At 45.1% G+C, this 19,703-nt stretch overlaps 1 protein-coding gene across 11 annotated transcripts in view; it reads right to left on the reverse strand.

Annotated features, from left to right (window-relative positions):
* The window catches only part of CELF4 (CUGBP Elav-like family member 4), a 721,304-nt gene that overhangs the window by 38,861 nt on the left and 662,740 nt on the right, over positions 1-19,703 (reverse strand). For 5 of the 11 annotated variants that reach the window (XM_040580541.1, XM_040580542.1, XM_040580538.1 and 2 more), the window contains exons 9-11: positions 15,145-15,210; positions 13,409-13,489; positions 7,428-7,571 (exon numbers count right to left, since the gene is read on the reverse strand). In XM_040580541.1, the coding sequence (XP_040436475.1) occupies positions 7,428-7,571; positions 13,409-13,489; positions 15,145-15,210 (291 nt within the window). The remainder of the gene's footprint in view (positions 1-7,427; positions 7,572-13,408; positions 13,490-15,144; positions 15,211-19,703) is intronic. The other 6 variants (XM_040580543.1, XM_040580540.1, XM_040580547.1 and 3 more) reach the window with 3 other exon arrangements.

A 19,703-nucleotide genomic window follows, 5' to 3' on the forward strand; every position in this document is an offset into this window, starting at 1 on the left:
GATTGTATAAGTCTGCATATGAGTAGGTATATACAAAGATACCCATAACTTTAAAATATTCTGGATGGATCCTGTCTATTACTTGTGTGGAAAGATGGATGGAATAGTAACAGACACATGGACAGACAGATAAATAGAAGATAGATTCTGCTAACACAGTCTTGTCTAATAAATTGTTAAGCTACAAAAGAAAGCAGAAATCCCTGTGTACAAAGTATAGATTTTCTTTAATGTGAGTTATTGGGAAAAGACAGAGCTGTCCCTTTAACTGGAGAGCTGCAAACAGCTGTTCCTTATGCATACATGCTTGCTTGGTCTGAAAGTTTTGGTAAGTCAGTGCATAACTGACAGTTAGATTTATCTCCCCAATAAGCAATCAACATTATAATAAAGGAAAAATGCTTTCAGTGCACCTTTGAGAGTGCATCAGAAATTAATCTAAACATCAAATTAATTATAGTTTGTAAATGAATAGTGGCTCACAGCCCTAATACTTCTCCCGCTCCTCCTCCTCTCCCTAAAGCCTCCCCCAGCCAACTGCAATGGCTGGAGGTGTTGTGCAGTGAGTTTGATGAACAGCTCCTTCTCTTCCTTACTCACACAACTCTCCTTATCAGCTGGGAAAGAGTCTCATCCTTACTCTGCAGACCTGAAGTCTCAGAGCCTGACCACTTTGGAGTATAACAGAGAGTAGCTAGCAAATAATGAACTTTTGTGCCTCCTTCCCCTTTTCTCTGGGAGCACTAAGCACCCCTCTCACGGTGTCCTCCCACTCTTGGATCACTTTCCAACTGAGCTGGACACCTCATGAATCTCTCCGTGGCTGCCTGCCTGTGGCGGGTCTTTCAGAGTGGAGAGGACCACAACATACTAGCGCTGATCTGAAACGAAACATCCCAGGGGTTAGGCATGCTTAATGTGGCTCAAAAATCATTCCTATATCACCTCAACCCAGGCACCCAAATTAGTGGCCTTCTTCTATTACACTCTGAGCTTTGGTCGGTAGCTATATGGGAATGACAACCTGATATTGTCCAGGGACCCGAAACAAAATGTAGTGCCACTAGATCATGCAAAGTAAAGGACATAGCCTAATTCCATGGGCTACAGGGAGAAAAGCTCATGTAGATAATTTTCGTAGGAAATTTGAAATCAGGTTAAAAGCAAAAAAAAATAAAAAATCATATTTAATCATAGGACTGGTAACAGCAGCAAGCAGAGCTCCACCTCTCTCCCAAGTGCTTTCTAATAATTCCTCTATTGGGTAAGAATCTTCTTATTTACAAAATAATAATAATAAAAAATCAGAAAAAAAAAAAACCCAAAACCAAAAACTTTGAGCTGTTAAATAACTCTTCTCATCCATGGATCCTAAATCCCTGTGCAAAGGATCCAGAGTCCTGCTACAGGAAGAGGAACCCAAGGTACACAGCTAGGCTGGTTCCCATATGGAGCAGGAGCACGAGACTAATTTCTTACCCTTGCAGCACCAACTTACTCCTGGGCCTGCTTATTTCCCTGGATAAACATAAGAGGAATTGTTGGTTTGGTTTTGGTTTGTTTGGTTTTTTTGTGTTTTTTTTTTTAATTTTTTTTTTTTTATTAAATGAGAAACTGCCAGATTTGGCAGGGTGTGTTGGAGGCACATTGTGAGCAGGTGCTGAACAATATTTTTCCTGATGTACCTCAGGGTCCACTGTTTCCCTCCTATGTCTTATGGAGTACTGCCAATGCACTTTAGACCTGATCTGCAATGCCCCTGGTCCCAGGGCTCTGCATAGCTTTGCCAGTATGCCAGTCCCTTGGTGCTTCTCTCTCCTCTCTGTTTCAGTTTCCAGGTTGAAGCTCTGCAGCCCATCACCACCTGCCTGCTGCTTTGCATCTCCCACTCCACCTTTCTGCCACCACACTGCCGTCTTGAACTGCCACAATGTGTTTTTAATAACATGATACAAGCTCTACTCATCCCTCAGCCCTTCTCAGCTTCGCCCCCTCCTGTGTCCAGTCCTCATTCCTCACTGCTTTTCTCACCTTTAATATCTCTCCTCTGGCTCCCCTGTTTCTTTTCATAAATGAGGAGCCAGAGTAAGTTTAGTAGGGAATAGAAATATTTAACAGCAAAAGTAATTAACTGCTGTGACCCTCATCAAATGATGTTATGTTTTCTCTTTTGGCATCTTCAGAGAAGACTGGATATTTTTCCAAACAGGGTGGCATGCTAGTAACTTTCAAGTGGCATCCCTGCAGGAAGTGGGAATGAAACTCGATGTTCATGTTGTACCCAGAGTCAAACAAGATGTTTCCTTTACACCATATATGTCTACGGTTCTGAGAAGCCCTTGCAGTTTGTAGTTAAAACTAGAATGCTCCTTGCTACATTTAATGTGGGACATTTCAAAAAAGAGTGGGACATCCTTCCTGCCAGTGTGAAAGTCTGTCTGGAATGCATAGAAAAGGAGAAAACCACCCAGCAGTTGTCGTTGCTCACACCTGGGGTATCAAATAATTTTGAACTGATTGGAGGGAAACCATGGTGTCTGTGGCCATAAGCGAGGTTCTTCAAAGTCTCCTGGAGTTATTGTCCCATGTGGAGAAACTCAAGCTGCCATGCCAGTGGATATGGGGAACAGGCACATGCCAAGGAGACACATGTGGGGGCCAAGGAGGGGAGGATGGAACAGAACTGGCCTGACAGCTCCTGCTGTTCAATGGTGTGCAAAAAGCCAGCAGATCTAGTTGCTCACTGCTCACAGAAGGATGTGACTGGAGTAATGAATTTCCAGCTCCACCAGTAAAGCAATTCCTCTAGCTTTAATTTATCTACATCTCATTTGACACCTTGGAGTAACCACTTGGCCTCTGCTGCTCCATCTACATCCTCGTTTTTCTAATTTCTGTCATGTCTTCCTAATTAATATTGCCCAAACCTATCCTTTTCTCTCTTTCCTCGGTTAAAACATTTTCCTAGAACATGTCTGTCTCTGTATTTCATTTGTTTAACATCTTCAAATACCTTCTTAAAATGTATCTTGTGTGACAACAGTGAGTGCTCCTGAAATTAGGACTGTATTGTAGGGTCACCCTACAAGAGAGGTAGAGTTAGTAGAGTTAGCCATGTGTGGGCAATGTAAAGAACTGCTCTTCTCACATTGACTGCTTGCCTTTGCACTCTTAATAGTGTCATTTTATTGGAGTTTTCTTTTTGCCTTGTAGACAAACCGGTCACATTTAAATTGCCTGCATAACTGAGAGGGGAATTACCACCAGAACCATTGAGATCAGCACTTAGATATGTCCTCTGACATTTAGCATACCTACGCACAGAGAAACTTCTACATATGCAGTGGGAAGGTGAAAGACCTTGTGCAGTCTCTGCCTTGCACGGAGAGAAGCTCCAGGGTCCTGCAGAAGTTGATGTTCAGGCTGTAGCACCCTGTGCCTCTGTGCAAAACTTCCTAGGTCAGCCTGCTGTGAGAATGGCAGTCACTGTCTTCAAGGAGTGCTCAACTAAATGTAGTTTTTCCCTGAGTGAGACAATGATTCCTGCCATGGCCCTGCCATTTCACTGGGACTAGACAGCATGGTCCGGCAGGAGGAACATGCTGGCTGTAAAAGAAGTGCAAGGGAAGAGGCTGCAGATACCAGGTGGGTACTGAGTGAAGGACAAGTGAGAGAGGAGACAGAAGGGCAGAATGGTGAAGAGCTGCGAAGGTGAAATCAGTAAGTCTGAATACGAGAGGGCAGACAAGGCAACACCTGAGGAGAAACCCAAGGAGATGCTGATATGGTTGGCGTGATGGAAGCTCAGGCCATGGGGATGGAGAGGTTGTCGGTGAGGGGGAAGGAGAATTGTGGTTTGCATTTGGCCGTGTTACAGCTGCATTAGGACAATGGAGAAAATAAAAGCCAGAGTTTTGAAAAGTTGGAAGAGAAAATGAAGCATTTGGGTGTAGCCTGGATGTGTGCAGCAGAAGAAAAGTCGAAGACAAAGAAGCCTCCTAATTTAAATCACTTTTTTCAGTGAGAAATCAGGGTTGTTTCTCAGGCAGTCTTACACACTACATCAAACAGTCCTGCTCGGAAAAAAATAGACGTATTTTGAGCACTGTCACACTTAACACGTGAGATTGGTGTTTGCTGTAGCTTGCATTCTTTGCTGATCCTTGTCAGCCATGAGGCAGCGGTCTCTGAACTGGGCAAGTCAAAGGCTTCATGACCACAGCATGGTTTCTTCAGCGTGTGCAGGTGCTAGTGGTTCTCTGCAGGTCATGGACTCCAGAAACCAGTAGAAAGGCTTGTGGCTGATCTCTCTTTCTTCCTAACACTCTGTGACTGCCTCTACACTAACCTGCCAGTAGCAGTCAAAGGAGATAACTGTGTGCTGAATATGTAGGGCAGAATTCAGAGCCAAATGGGAAGGAATAAAAGTCCTGTGTTGAGACGCTGCTCTACTGACTTGCTCACTTGGTGCCAGCTGCTTGCAGGTAGTTCAACAGTGAGACAAGAAGAGCAAATTAAGTATTTTCTGTTTCTATGGAAAAAAACACAGTGATGTTTTTCTCCATATAATTTTTTAAGTTTGTCTAAAGCAGGACTTCTTGACAATTTCTTGACAACCTGGGGCTAGACTCTGTTACAGCAATTTACTTGGGATCTGCATAGCAGATACATTTTAAAAGGTCATATAATGGTGGAATATCTTTCTGGGGCCAGACAGAATTGTCCCCCCAGGCTATCAGTTGGAGAGCTCTAGCTGGGTTAAAAAAACAGCGCAACAGAATGCAAATGCTATGTTTTTACATGTTGAGTTTTGGGAAATGTTTACAAAGAAAAGGAAAGTTTTCTTACTTGCAAAGTTTAAAAAAATCCCTTCTTTTCCTTTAGGAAAAAGTAATTTATTTATTTTTTTTTTAAACTGACTTTCTGAACAAAAAATTATAATCACTGCCAGCTTCAGTGGACTTAGCAAAACAAATGAAAGGCCTGATTTTCTGTCATACACTCTACATTTTTATATCACTTTAAAGTTGAAGGTCACCAGGGTGGGAGGTTTTGAAGAACAGCGTGACATACCTGTGATTATTATCTACCTGGACTTTTGTTATTTCTATCCTTCTGGAGGTGGTGCACATGGCAGCATAGTTAACACGTTTGTCTGAGACCAATAGTCACAGCAGGCACTCAGGTCTATGGGAAAGTAAGTTAAAGCCAGAGAAAACTGGGGCTTGACATTCGGGGCCCAAACCTGACTGGATATTTGTGTTTCAGAAGCTAATGCAAGGTGAGTAAGATCCACTAGCAATGTCTAATACCTGCCTTTGCTTGCCTCTGTGATTGAGTTGACACATCCAAAGGACACCTTCCTGCTTTCAGGCTGGAATATACCACCATTGGTTTTAGAGTTTACTTCATCAAACAAGCTGATGTATAGTTTCCCCCAGTAAGACTCAATGTCAGGAAAAATTTCTGCTCAGATCCCTCAGTTCCTGCTCAGTTATCAGCCATGATCTCACAGTACTTTGGAAACAGCAATAAAGGCAGCCCCATAAGCCTGCCCCACAAAGTGGGTATGTGTTGCTATCCCCATGTAGCCTTGTAGCCAGAAAGCCTTTCAGCTGAGAGAGGACAAGGTGAATACCCTTCCAGAAGATACTCTCCCTTATTGGACTTCATTTTCAGCTCGTTTCTCCATTTACCTTTGGTCTTCTCACCTGTCAGTATGTGGAGAACCTGGCTCAGTAGCTCCCTAAATATTTATGATAGTAATGGCAATTTCATTGCCAAAGGTCCGTTTCTAACTTGTGAATATCATTGAAGCATTCAATGTCACCTACAGCTGTGCTGGTCTGCTCATCTTGTTATGAGCTTTTATATGGTTAAAGCTCTAAAAAGCAGGTGCTCTCTGGAGGGAACGGGACTAATTCATCATTTCTCATTTGAATTTCCAACTGCCTCTTCACACCAAACTCTTTGTCCTCCATTCCTCTAGTACTTGAGAGTACAGCAACCCAGTGCCTGCTGGTGAAGGAGAACGCTGTGCCCTCTCACATCAGAGGACAGAGCTCCTTCAATTAAAGGTGGAAAAAAAACCTGTTCAGACCCTCTGTGGATGGGCAGGAGGAGCCGTGCAAAGAAAAGGAGCATGAAAATCTTGGAAGTACTGTCTGACATGCACCATAGCTAGGAAGGGATGAAGTAAGAGTTTTGGGAGGTGGCTGTCCAGGAGAAGAAAAGGGAAGGCAGCATGGAGGGGAAGCATAGTGTGGAGACTGAGAGTGGCTTTAAAATCAAATGAAACTTCAGTAAGTGTTAACTCTGGAGGTTTGCTTGAGAGACAGAGTCCAGATCAGCTGCAAGTAACAGGAAAAGAAAGGCAGTAGTTTGTCCCATTGCACTTCTCAGGGAAGGTCTGCAAAGAGTGCAAGATGGTGGAGAACCAGAAATTACACATCCCAGTTGTGGGCACATGGATGGGGGAGATCCCCTGTCGGCCAGTTGGGATGGGATCAAATGTGGCAGGGTCTGCATGCCGCTGCACTGCCAGGAGGGATCCTTCACAGGCACGGCTTTGCAAGCAGCAGGATCCCACCGAGACACCATGCACGCCTCACCACATGGTGGTTGGCAGGCTGAGCCCTCCCGTTGTGGGTGCAGCTCAGGGTGTCCCTAGCTGGTGGCTCACAAGCAGCTGAGGCTGTGCTCTTTCCATGCTCCAGCTGGTGGGGTTGAGCCAGCAGCAAGGCCAGAGCTGTGTGAGCACGGTGCAGCTTTCAAACCCAGCCTCTGAGCATGGCCTTTCAGCTGAGGCTCAGGGTTAGCTCGGTCTGTCTCCATCTGCTGTGGCACTGGCTTGGGTCCAGCGGGCTCAGAGCATGGCTGCCCGCGGTCCACCAAGCAGCCACCCCCCCAGAAAAGCAGGTTTTCAGCTGATGTTCAGCCCTTGACCCCTTGCAGTCTAATGCATCACAGCTGCTGGAAAGCTGCCCCCACAGCTCTGCCTTCCCTTCAGCCCCATGTCCTGTTTTTCCTTTTCCTTAGGTACAAAATTTCCCCTTCTGCCACATGCTCATGCTGCTGACCCTGTCAGCATTTCACCTACGCCCCCAACATTCTCCATTTTGCTCCAGGTGCTTTAGTCTTTTCTGCACCCTTCCCACCTCCCCTTCAAAGGGGGGATATTGTCCACCCCACCACCAGCAGCTGCAGCACCCGGTGGCTGGTGAGATGCCAAACCTTCACCTCTAAGCAGCACACACAACTCTGAGCATGAGACAATTAGGAGAGAAAAAGGAAAGAGGGAAAGTATTGACAGGAGTAAATTGAGAGAAATCATAAAGCTTAAGCAGAAAGAAAGCAGTTTGAAAGGTAAAGTATTCAGAGAAAGCCCTTTCCTGGATGAATCTAATTGTTTTGTTATCTTTACCCACCAAAGCATTTACTTTGGTTTGTCGCCCGATCCACAAACACTTTCGAGGAGATGACATTACCGAAAGGCAGGAACATCTGCATCAGCTCAGCATCCCCAAACTCCTGGGGCAGATGGTAGATAAACAGGTTACAGCCCTCTGGTCCTATCAAGAGAAAAAGAAGACCCATGAATGGAGAGAAATAGGATATGAGAAAGCACATGGTGGAGCTTTACTTTGGCATTCCCTCTGTCTGACTGGTGAAGGGTCACCTCGAGGACGCAGTCTGTAGACTCTCAGAGGAATGGACAAAGCAGAAGACCAGGAACTCAGAAAGTCACCTAGAGGCTATACTAACTTCATTAACTTTCCCAGGACAGACACCAGGATAAAATCTGGAGGCAGAGGAACGCATCAGCAGCACATGTGGCCAAGGAAAGGCAGAATGGAGGAAAAAGAACAAAAAGAGTGAAAGAACGCGGTTCATAGTTTTTCTTTGCTCCTCATAATGTCCTTTAATCTGTAAAGTTTTAGGTGACCCATGCTAACCCTTGCCTCTTCTTAGTGTCTGCATGTAGAAGCTTCATTATGCTTGTTGTATCTGTGTGAGGACTGTGATAACAAAGAGAAAGATATGCACAAACCCACAGGCTTATTTTGTTTTGTAGCATTTTATATTCAACCCCACAGCTTGACTCAGCCTGAAGACTCTCCCCCATCTGGACTGTCTGGCTATGTCCCCCATTCTAGAGGGTTCTGCAAGAGAGAATACAGATGGATTTCAATCCATATTACTAGACAAGAGGAATTGCCCTTTTTTTGCCTCAATGTTATAACATATACTCTTACAGATTTCAGAGGCTGCTTGGAAAAATATCTAGAGAGGAATATTTAGTTAGAATATGCAGTTTTGTTAAAGCAGAGACCCTCAGAAAATGTTCTGTTGAAATTGCATTTTGGGGCAGAAGGCAGAGAATCTGCCTCTGGTCACAGAGCCTAGAATGAAACTTTTCAATTTGAGTTTTATTTTTAATCATGTACAGACTTGAACAAAAGTCAAAAGGGAACAGGTGTATCCAAGTGGTTTTGTTGAAAAAAACCCTCTGACATATGAACCCTTTCCAATGTTCACTAGTAGGGAACTGTATAGTCTGAGGAGGCAGGGACTGTGTTTTTTCATGGTCTTATTTCCAAAGGTGATCTTGACAGGTAACTCTGGCTCTGCTTTGCTCAGGGAGGTTGAGGTGAAGGGGGTACACTGTGTGTTTCTTGCAGCAAAGATAAGAGGACAGAGGGAAGGAGGGTTTCCTCTTTCCCTACAGCCCATGTACCTACAACCTACAACCCTGTGACCTGACTTGGCCTGCTTTCCCCAACTGACGTCCAGGTCACAGTGTGGAGAAGGAAAGAGTTTTTAATACTCTCATTTTCTTCATCAGGGCATAATTACGGTGTCATAACACAGCAAATTACAACTTTGCCTTTCCTGTTAGGGAGAGAAGTTCGCCTAGATGCTCCCACCTTTTATTAGCCATTACTCATCCCCCTGGCTGGCAGGAGAAGTACGGCGAAGTCAGGATTCTGACAGATGCCCATTTAAAGCTCATTAAAATTCCTGGGCCTCAGCGTGATTGAAGTCACAGGCTCTCCACATTTCCTTTTGGATTAATGGAAAATGAAGCCCTAATGAATATTTGCTAAGCACAATTTTCCCCACTAATTTGCTAAAAGGACTGTCATGAAGGAACAGCTGATCCTTTGCATCTTGTGCATTTCCTAGAGGTCATGAGGATGGTAACAGGGTTTCTTCCAAATGGGGGGGATAGCGGTATGGTGGGATAATTAGCTAATTAGGCACCCGGTCATCTGCTTAGCTAAATTACTTTTGAACCTCAGTGGCCCACAATCATGCTCCCCTATTTCATGCCAAGCTTTTCTATCTTCCCTCCACCTCCCGTCTGCCTCTTCCTTAGTCCCCTCACTGAGCAACTATCCCTTCTCCGCTCCTTGCTGCAGTTCATTTCCACACAATGTGGAGTTACTGGCACAGTAAACTAGACATGAAACAGTCTGAAAGTGTTAAACAAACACCGACCCTCTTAGCTGTCTGTTAGAATTGAGGAAATTCTACCCAGGAGAAGACCATGGTCCAGAATAGCAGGGAAAAATTCATTCCTTCATCTGAACATGCCCCAGAGCATTTCTGTTGTGGGATTTGAGATTCACATTATAATAGAATGGGTAAAATCTTGGCTTTGCTGCAGTTAGTGGCAAAATTCCCATTGACATCACCAGAGCCAGCAGTTTGCTCTGTAAAACTGGCAAATCATTTCATAATACCAGCTGCATTTCCTGGGGTCTTGGATGTGTTCTGCATGAGTAGGGATACTGCCTGCATGTGCTGAGAAACACCTACTAAGGCATAAGGCAGACAGGAGGCATGCAACTTCATCTACACAAGGTTTAGAGGTTGGTCTCAAGAAGAGAACAACCCTTAGTTCACCTTGAAATCAGCTTTGCCTCACACTGCTCAGAGACCAAGGGGAAGAGACCAGGAAGGATGTGAAAAAGCAGAGACCATCCCCAAAGCTCAGTTCAGCTTTGAAAGGTGGCTGAGAAATCCATGCAGCATCTTCCAATACCGACTAAGACAATGAAGGCCATACTCTGTTCACATCTTCAGAGGCTTTTTGCTAATTTCCAATGCTGAAAACTCCACTTGCTCCTGAGAAACAGCTTGGGGTAATTTGGTATTTTTTACTATCCTTAATTGTGAAAACTCTGCCATTAGAATTTAACAAGCAATTTCTTGTTAAATACATCCATCTCTAGGTTACCTACCACAGTGAGACTCCTTGGTAAAGGAGTTCACAAAACAAGATCTGTCTGCCTCAGCCTTTCTACCTTGTTGGATTTTTTTGGCCTGAGTCAAGTTAATCTGGACACTCCATGAAAGACTATGTGTTTATGTGTATGCCACTTCTTCGTAGATGTGTGCATATTTTAAGAAATATGAAGAAATATGAATTGTTCAGCTCAGAATACTATGAAAAGCTAAGTTATTTCTCAGCACACACATGCAATGAGTTTTAAAGGACTCAGGTTAACTGGATCCAGAGGAAGATCACAGCTGGTTTTCAAAAGGACTGTAAGTCAGCTCGAATTCTAACCCTCACGACACATTATGAGAAGAGCATCAAAGGTCATTTCTACCCTGACACCTACCGTGGCTCTTGGTTTTATGGCTTTAAGTTGTAGATATTTCTCTTCATTGGTACACAAGAAGCATAGATAGCCTTGATTCAGACAAAAGGAAAGAAAAGTTCTAAGGCATGCACAGTTTATGAGTGGTCTATAAATTAAAGGCAAACCATGCTGGGTAATAGAGAAACCTGTGACTGAGGCCACAAAAGCACATGATAGAGAACTCTGTGGTGTGTCCGTGTTGATTTGGCTTTGTTGGACTTGAGCTGCTAAGCCATTGCTCTGACCACCTCTTCACCCTCCATCTCATTGTTAGTTTTCTAGCATGAGGACAGGCGCAGACCCAACCTATCTCTGGGCATCCACTGTTAACAAGAGTAAACCCCATGTACCTGTGATGACATCATCTATCTATTGTTGCACGCCCAACACCGGCAATCAGTGTCATAAGGAAAGGCCGTGACTAGACTGGTCTTCCAACAGTAATTAAAAATGGGCTGTCCCATAAGGCTGTATGTAAGCCTGCAGCCCTTTGGTCAGCTGCACACCTCACCTCTACAGAAAATACTCAGAGGCTGGAACTTCGTTGCCTTTTCTTCACCTGCTGGCTATTCAGTCCCCAGCATGTTTGAGTACAGGGAAGATGAGAGTCACGAGCCTGCATCACTTTGTTTTAATATCTAAGTGTACTTCTGGGTTTCAGAAACTATGTCAAGATGAGTAACACCATCTAAACTTAAAATTACACCCAAGTTTTGCCTGGCTGGCATGGACTGAAACCAGACTTCATCTCTAGCTTTGATCGTTTTGGATCTGTTCCACCCCATGCACCTCGTCAGCTGCCAGCAGCCTCAGCACTCATGTGAAAGTAATGACTAATCTCTACAGGAATGTTGCAGCAGCCAAGTGGGTCTGGGCTTGTTGTCCAACCAGGATCCAGGAGTGGAGGGTTAGCATTGTTATTAACAATGTGATCATTCATGTTATTGCTGTGGTAGGGCTGGTTCATTAATGAATCAATGTTTGTGAACGTTCTTACAAACGTGACGTACTCTTCTCAGCACTGAGGGTTATTATTGTTACTATTAGAATTCCCCCTTGCTGCGTTTTCCTGTTAAAGGTTAGAGGTGCTTAAAGGTCTTGACCCTCTGCTAAAAGGGAATGCCATACAGTAGAGATTATTCCTTTAGCAAGTAGGCGAGAAAGTTAGAGCATCTAAACACTGCAGGAAAATAGAGGACACTGGGAACAGCAGCCTGCACTGGACTGGTGGTTCATCCTCTGTATCTGGCCCCCAACCACCCCCAATAACAGCTGCTTATTGAAAGGAGTGAGGAGTTATGAGATAACTTCTCCACTGGGTGACACTCACCCTCAACCCACAGAGACACACCATGCCTTGTGAACACAGGGAGCTTTGGGCAGTGGGTCTTTCAAGTGTGCACAATGACTATCCCTTGCTTCTGATGGTTCCCGGCACCGTGCTATGCTGAGCAATGATCTGCTCGCCATTTTGTCCTGTGCTTAATCTAGCCCCAGTAAGTAATAAAAAGCAAAGTCCTTCAGCATGGGGGAAACATCTCTGTAATGATACGTTAGGTCTGTGCATCTGTTCTCACAGCAGGAACATGTACTAGAGCTAATCAGGAGCTTGAAGTTGTGTTCCCCAGGAAATTCTGACATCAGAAAAAAATTAATTCCAAATTAGATCGAAATGCCAACATTTTTAATTTTCTTACAAAATGAGATTTCTCCCCCAATGTAGTTCTAAGCCATCAGAATAGTTCAGTTTGATAGTGTCATCTTGACTCATTTCATCCTGTTACACTATATTAAAATATTAAATGTCATTATAGATATATAATAACATGTATAACATAGAATATATCTGAATTAGTGATATAATAGAGGATAAAAGTTGAAATGTAATTATTTAAAACAAGGGTGTCTACACTAAGCTGAGGCACCTGAATTAAACGCTTCACTTTGGCAAGCAGTCCCCTCTTCTTGTCAAAAGGGATCAGTGGACTCCTTGGAGGACAATTGGGACTACCTGAAGGGGTTGCCTCTCAGGATCCCACTGCTACCCGCTGACTGTAAAGGGAACATTACATGGCATGGTTGTCTCCCAAAACACTTATATGAATAGTAAGAGATTCACCTCTTCTTACTTTTCATTACTCAATTGAAGCTATCCAGTCCTGCAGACTTAGAAAACCCAGGCTCCTCTTGTAGTCAATGTAAAGAAATGGGTACTTTTACTACATGAGTCATCTCGTCCTGATATAGAGATTGTAGTCTGAAAGGCCTGATTTCCATTTCCAGGCTATCAAAGGAGGCTAAAAGGACTAGATCAGCTCCTCTAAATAGCAGGTATCTGAAATCATGTTTCTGGCTTCTAATGAAGGGCCACCAGTGCTTTGTTTCCTATTAAATTCTTTATTCCAGTGCAATTGCATTTTTATCTACATTCTTGTTGCTCATCCTGAACACAGATGGCCCTGGACATTATTGTCTGTGCTGCTAACAGGTCTTTCCATGGCTCATGCACATCAGCATGCTCCCCTCCCTGGGGACTGAGAAGATCTCAGCAGCGTTTCTCCATAAGGATGATTCTGCATACTACCCTTAGTACCAGTGATGCCACACCACATGCAGGAATAGAGAAAGGACCCAGTGGACCAGGGATTCAGAGCAATTGTCTGTTTAATGGGCACTCTCTAGGTGCATGAGGAGGGGAATCAATGTGGTGGGGATGGTGTGCTGATGCCAGAAAGGAGGACAGCCCATTTACTCACCTTCTCTCTGTTGCTGTGGGATCATGGGAGGTGGCTGTGGGAACGCTTGGCTAATCTGGCCATAAGCAGCAGGATAAGCAGCTGTAGGGGAGAGAAAAGGAGAGAAGAAGAACAGGTTTCAGTGCTGGGAAGCAAGGAGTGTTCACTGCAAACCATCATACCAAGCTAAAGGTGAGCTTTCCCCCTGCATTTTGGCTCTGTGAAGGACCATCTTGTGCAGCCTGAGATGGCTTGAGGAGGTGCCACATGGCCCTGAGCACTCACCCTCCCTTCATCTTCATCAACAGTGACACTGGGGACAGCCACGTGGTGTCAGTGGGGGTTTATGTTGGGACTTCTCCCAGCAGAGGTGCATAACCTCCCCAGGCTGTACTGCAAACACGTTCATTCACAAGCTCAGCATATTGATGCCCATGCTGCCAGCCATGTGCAGAGTGCCTGCATGTGTTTCCCTGTGTAGTGTCTCTTCCACCCTGATTAATTCACATGCTTATAAAAACAGTTTACATGCGTGTTTCTCCCCTTACTCTAACCTTCATATGCCCACACACTGTATAGGCACAGTTGCACATACACTCTTCAGGTATACATTTTCTTTCATGTCCATGGAGGTTTCCTCTCTCACACACAAACACAGTGGAAACAGTGTGCGGCAATTAAATGATTTTCCCCACCTCAGCTCCCCCACCAAGCAGACAAGGGGAGCCATTCAGTACCACAGATGGCAGATGATGTGCCTTGCTGCTAAAAATACAGAGTACAGGTCGCCTGCGAGCCCAGAGAGAGTGGGATAGGGGCCATGTGTGTGCAGAGGGGTTAATTAACAGCTCAAAGGGTTGTGCTGCTTCCCATCTATCAAACCTCACAAGCAATAAATGACAATAACTAAAACACCAGCAAATGAAGCCCTACATGGAGAATTAAATTAAGTTGCCAGATACAGTGCTGACATGAGATAATAGCCATTCCTCAGCAGGAGCCCATGATTGCTCCAGTTACCACAGGAAATAATGACTTTGGGGTGGCAGCTTCCTCGCAACGTTGGCCATGGACACCTCGCAAGGGGAGGCTGAACACAGTGGGGTCATGGTCTGCACCAGGTCACTTTGGCTGGTGTCAGTCCATCAGCTGCAAAGGAGCTGCTTGGCATACATGTGGTGTGATGCGAGTGGAGGCTGACCCGTTGGGAGCTGTGGAGAAAGCTTCTGGGAAGCCAGGAGTATGTCTGTGTAGCTTCTAAGCAAGCCTCAAACTAACTGGCTGGGGTATGGCCAGTGCAGATACACCCAAAAATATGGGTATGTGCAGACATACCATACCCTGCCCAGCCACAGCAGCAGTGGCTCTGCAGGGTCTGGTTGCCCGTCTCCCCGTCTTATTGTGGTACTCAAGAAACCTGTTATAGAAAGTGGCCTCCAAATCAGTGGCCTGATTTTGCATTTCTGCACTGCACTAAGCAGACCAGACCTGGTCCTGCCAGTGAAGTTGCATGGAGGTATAGGTCAGTGGGAGCCTTTCCCTGGGGACAGGGAGGATGTTTCCTCCTTTTGGGAGAGAAGACCCTGGGCTTTAGGCTTGTTTTCACAAGAAGTTCAAATTTAGTCTGAGGATCTGTGGCCCCCAGCTCACCCCTATATCAGCAAACACACCCCTTCCCCCAGCCCCCTTAAACATGTTCAGAGATTAAAGACTTCAGAGAAGAGAAAGGTTTATTGGGAGAATGTGTTAATACTAACGACCTGCGTACTGCTGCACTCCAGCGTAGGCTTGCTGCAAGGGGTCTGCTGCAGTGGGGCTCTGTGCTGTGGAGACACAAGAGAGAGAAAGATTTAAGGGGTTAAAGCATGATAATCACTCTCCCTTTCTCTTCCCTTATCGATATGTGGTGTGAGACAGACAGACGCAGGGGCTGAAGGTCCCAGAAGAGGAGCAGCTGGCTCACCCTATGGATAGAACTGCACAGAGTCCCCTGCGATGACCAGGAGGGCTCTGCCTCCCAGCTGTCACCCTGTGAGACGTTGGAGAAGAGGGCATACAAAACTTTCCCCTCCTTTCCCAGGCTTAATTTATGGAGCCCACATCTGATCATGCGGATTTTTGGCATTGCAATAATAAACTCCCAAAAGCACTCATCTTAAGCCAGGACTAACACTGTGCTAGGTGCTGTGCAAACTCAGATCTCAGTGACAGCTACAGTCACATGAAAATTTCAATCAGAGCAGAAAACAACAGGGGCATAGCAGGAGGAAAGAGAAGAGAACAAAGCAGTGGCTCCTGCCATCCTGACATCCCTTCGAAGGATTGTGTTGCTGCCAGGCAGCCCCCGTGAGAGAGGAGATGCTGCTTGGAGGGGAGGGGGACACTGTCTGCTCCAGGGAGGGTGCTGTGAATCTCTGTGTAACGCATGCAGTCTCTTGCTGGCTTCAAAGTGCATTTTCTCTCTTTACAAGTGTACATTCCTCCCCCCTAAAACTGTTTATTTTTGTGAAACTTTGAAGTCTAGCTCAAATGCAACCAAAGCTAGTTAAGATTTTCTTTTTCTTTTTCCCCTTTGGTTGATAGGCAGAGAGCGAGAGAGAGAGAAACATGTTGGATAAGCTCTTTCTTTATCTGCAGCAATAAAAAATTTAAAGCAAAGCTTGGCTGAACCTCCAGTCCAAATGTCACCTTGGCCCTAATATTTCATTTCTTGTTATGAGTTTAATTTGTATTTATTGATGCTGCACAGTTCTACATTTACAGAGTCCCTCCAGCTTCTTACTTCTTGTAGCATGATCCCTTGGGAAGCTGCCACTTTCCCCCTTCCGTCCCACCTTCCTCCTTCCTACAAGCACAGAGGTGTGGCTGGAGGCAAGGGTTTGGAGGATGCAGACGTGTGGGACTCTTGAAGGGAAATCTGGTGCCATTGACCTGTCCAAGGAGAGTCACTGACTGAATGCCAAAAGGTGAGGGAGCTTGGCAAACATGAGTGTTACAGACTGAAGGAACATGGACAAAGTGTTTTCTCACAGATGCAAACAGCACCTTGAACCTTAACTTCAAAGATGACCATTGATCATGATAGAAGCTTGCAAGGTCTTGCACTTTCGTCTCAAAATACGAGGAATGGTGAGAAGACCAAACTTTGATGGGACAAACCCAATTAGCTGGCTAAAGGTTTGGAGGTTCCTGTTCATTATGGGCATTACTGAATCACAAGGACTTTGAGGATGGGGTAGTCACAGGAAGAAATAAGTGGGATTTCTGTCTTAGGTTCGCCATGAAAGGTTGAGTGATACACCAGTATCTTTGGGAGAATGGGTTATAATACCTTGGACCCCCAAAAAACTACCAAATACTGTCAGGTAGAAGAAATCACCTGAGGAAGATGAGGGGACATGTGGTAAAGGGAACAAATCTTTACAAGACATCCATGGTTTTGCAGTCTGCGGTCAAGGAGATGATCTACTGTGTCTGCCCTAAAGCCCTTCCTTGGTTGCACTCGTCTGTTTGTAGAGCTAGAAGAAGAAATTGTCTCTGCTGCTCAAGAAATAGAGTCACAGCATTTCCTTCCTTTCCAACTGGGGCTGGATCAAAACATACTTGTTCTTTCTCTGACATGCTATTAGCAATGTCTGTCTCCTCATTGATACGGGAGAAGTCACTGTGCAGCATGGATCTGACTGTGGTCCTTTCCTTCACTCCCTGTCTTAGCTGGGAACGTGGGAACGGCCCGCTCTCCTAGCTGTAGCTGAGTCTGTGTCCTGAACAGGACCACCAGGCTCACTGCAGAGCTGCTCTCCTTGCCCCATCTTTGGATATGTTGCCTGCCTTTGCAGCCACACTCTGCCCACCATAACTAAGCTATTATGCTTAGGAAAGATACATTGAAAATCATGGTTCATCTTTAAGATTAAATATTAAAAGTGGAAAAATGCTTTATTTAAAGTGCTTGGGACAACAGGCCTTTAAATGCAGCCTTTCCCCCTCCCGCTCAAAGCTTTTAGAGCTCATTATTTTCCTGAGTCTTAACAACTTGTCAGCAAGGGTCACATCTAAGGTGATGTTTCTTTCTCAGGAAGCTGCCTTGTGCCCCAGATCACACAGGGAATCTCCTCTTGGCTCACAGCACATGAAAGCCAGTGGGAATGCTCTCCCCTGGTTTCAGACAGCTTTGCTCCAAGCTGGGAATCACTTACTCAAAAGCAAAGAAGATGCAAAGTGGCTGGTCTAACGTACAGGACCCAAACACAGACCAATCCATCCCCAGATGCTTTTGAAAAGAGCAAGTCAAAATCATCCCTGGGCTGCAGGAACAGATATCAGGAGGCAGGGGAGGGGAGCACCCCTTGGCCTGGGGCTCCGTGTTTTACTTGTAGTCTCATACCCTACCTTGGCTGTTTGGGAAAACCAGTTGTAAGTCACCACCTGCAGGGATTTTTAATTTGGTAGCTCTTAAAAAGAGATGTGGTGACTTTTGCTCACTGAAGAACTCATCTTCCTTAGCTCGAAGAGTGTGTTTACTCAGCAAATGAAGGTGTGACTTCAGTACAGTGGATGTGGCTGTGCTGGCCAACAGGGCCTATGAAGATGCAGGGACACAGACTCCAGGGCTGGCTGGGTACCCCGGCATGAAGCCAAGGCAGTTTGGGCAGCCATGAGCATATCTTCATGCTCCGCTCACTCTGCCAGATGAATTAAACCTATTGAAGGGCATAACTGCCTGCGCTCCCAGCTGTAGCGCATATGAAGCCAACGACTGGTATCAATCCAGAAATCTCAAGACACAAATTAGGCATTTGAGGAAGTTGTGGCCATGCTATGTTCAACAAAGTGACAGCCCTCCTACACACTACCGAACCATGAGAAGTTCAGTGAGGGCTGAGACGTACGAGGGGCTCACAATCCAGAGCCAACCTGCCCCAGGCGTTATGTGTGACTGTAGGTTTTGAGCACACCATGTGCTAAAATTCAAAGTGATTCCCATCAAAGGGAAGATAAGTCATTTCTGTGTCTCAGCACAAGAAGACCATGAGGGAAGGTTTGCTTTATTCCTCCACAAGATACATGTAACTTAACAGGATGTGCACCTCTGTGGCCTTCACACACCCCATGCTCCCTGTCTGTTACCCGTTCTCGCCATCCAGCTGGCCAGTCTTCTCTGTTACTGAAAGTAATAGTTGAACATGGGCATGGGGGTCTGGGAACAGATCTCAGCTCCTCTGCATGCTGTCTGTGCCAGGGTGCAAGCCCACTGTGGCCTAGAAGGTAAATACCTGAGTAAGGGCTGGTAAGAGCTCTAGGGGTATAGCAGACACTGTATGAGGAACATAGGTATCGCAATGTGTCTCAAAGGGGCTTTTGGACCAGAACTAGCGTATCTCTAAGTTGTATCATCATTAAAAGACCTTGGATGTGCTGGTGACTATCTGTGCAAATGTGCCCATAGATGACATTTGAAATAGCTTTTCTTGTGGTCAGACTCATGGAGATCTTAGGTCCAACATACAGACATATGAGGGATTAAACGTGATGTAACGTACACGCTAAGGATCAGCTGGTGAAGTGAAAGAAGCAGAGAGGCTCCTGAGAGGCCATAGGACGACCATCAATTGTGTCAGCCCTACTGAAGTCCATGTAGCCTCGCGACTTTGCAGGAGCTGATGATCTGGCCTTGCCAGGGCAAACCAAAGGTGTACTGTGGAAACAGATACTAATACTAACTTCATTTGGCAGCTCAGGGCAAGAGCCTTATCCCTGGACATCACCTTTATATTAATTTGATCATTTCCATATCTCCATGGGAAAAATCCTGCTCAGATACAACTGTCTCTTTGCAAGACTCTCCTGGCCAAGATGCCACAAGGTGACCATGGCAGATAACCTTCCATAAACCTGGAGACATAAAACAAGCCAATGACCTACTATATGGCCATAAATATAAATTTAACAAAGGCAGCACTTATTCATTAGGCAAAAGTCAAGAAAGGACTCCCAAGTCCTTCAGAGAAAGTAGATCTGTTAATGTCACTTTCCAAACCCTCTGCCTGATGCCAAAAACCAAGGATGATTTCCCAAGTCAGCATAAAATACCAGTGCTTTAAAATTAACATCGGGAAGCTTTCTTACTACTGATATATCTCTAGATTTAAATCCAGCTTTTTAAAGGGGCATTCAGCTGGTGTTAGGCCTGACATTTAGCTTTTGTCAGAGAAAGAAAGAATGGAGGTGGCAGAATGAAGCACGTTGTTAAAAATAAATAAAATCGGTTTAAGTGATGTTCTATAAAGAATCTCTCCTGAGATGCCAGTAACCC

The sequence above is a fragment of the Falco naumanni genome, chromosome Z (assembly GCF_017639655.2).
Source record: "Falco naumanni isolate bFalNau1 chromosome Z, bFalNau1.pat, whole genome shotgun sequence".
Taxonomy (NCBI): domain Eukaryota; kingdom Metazoa; phylum Chordata; class Aves; order Falconiformes; family Falconidae; genus Falco; species Falco naumanni.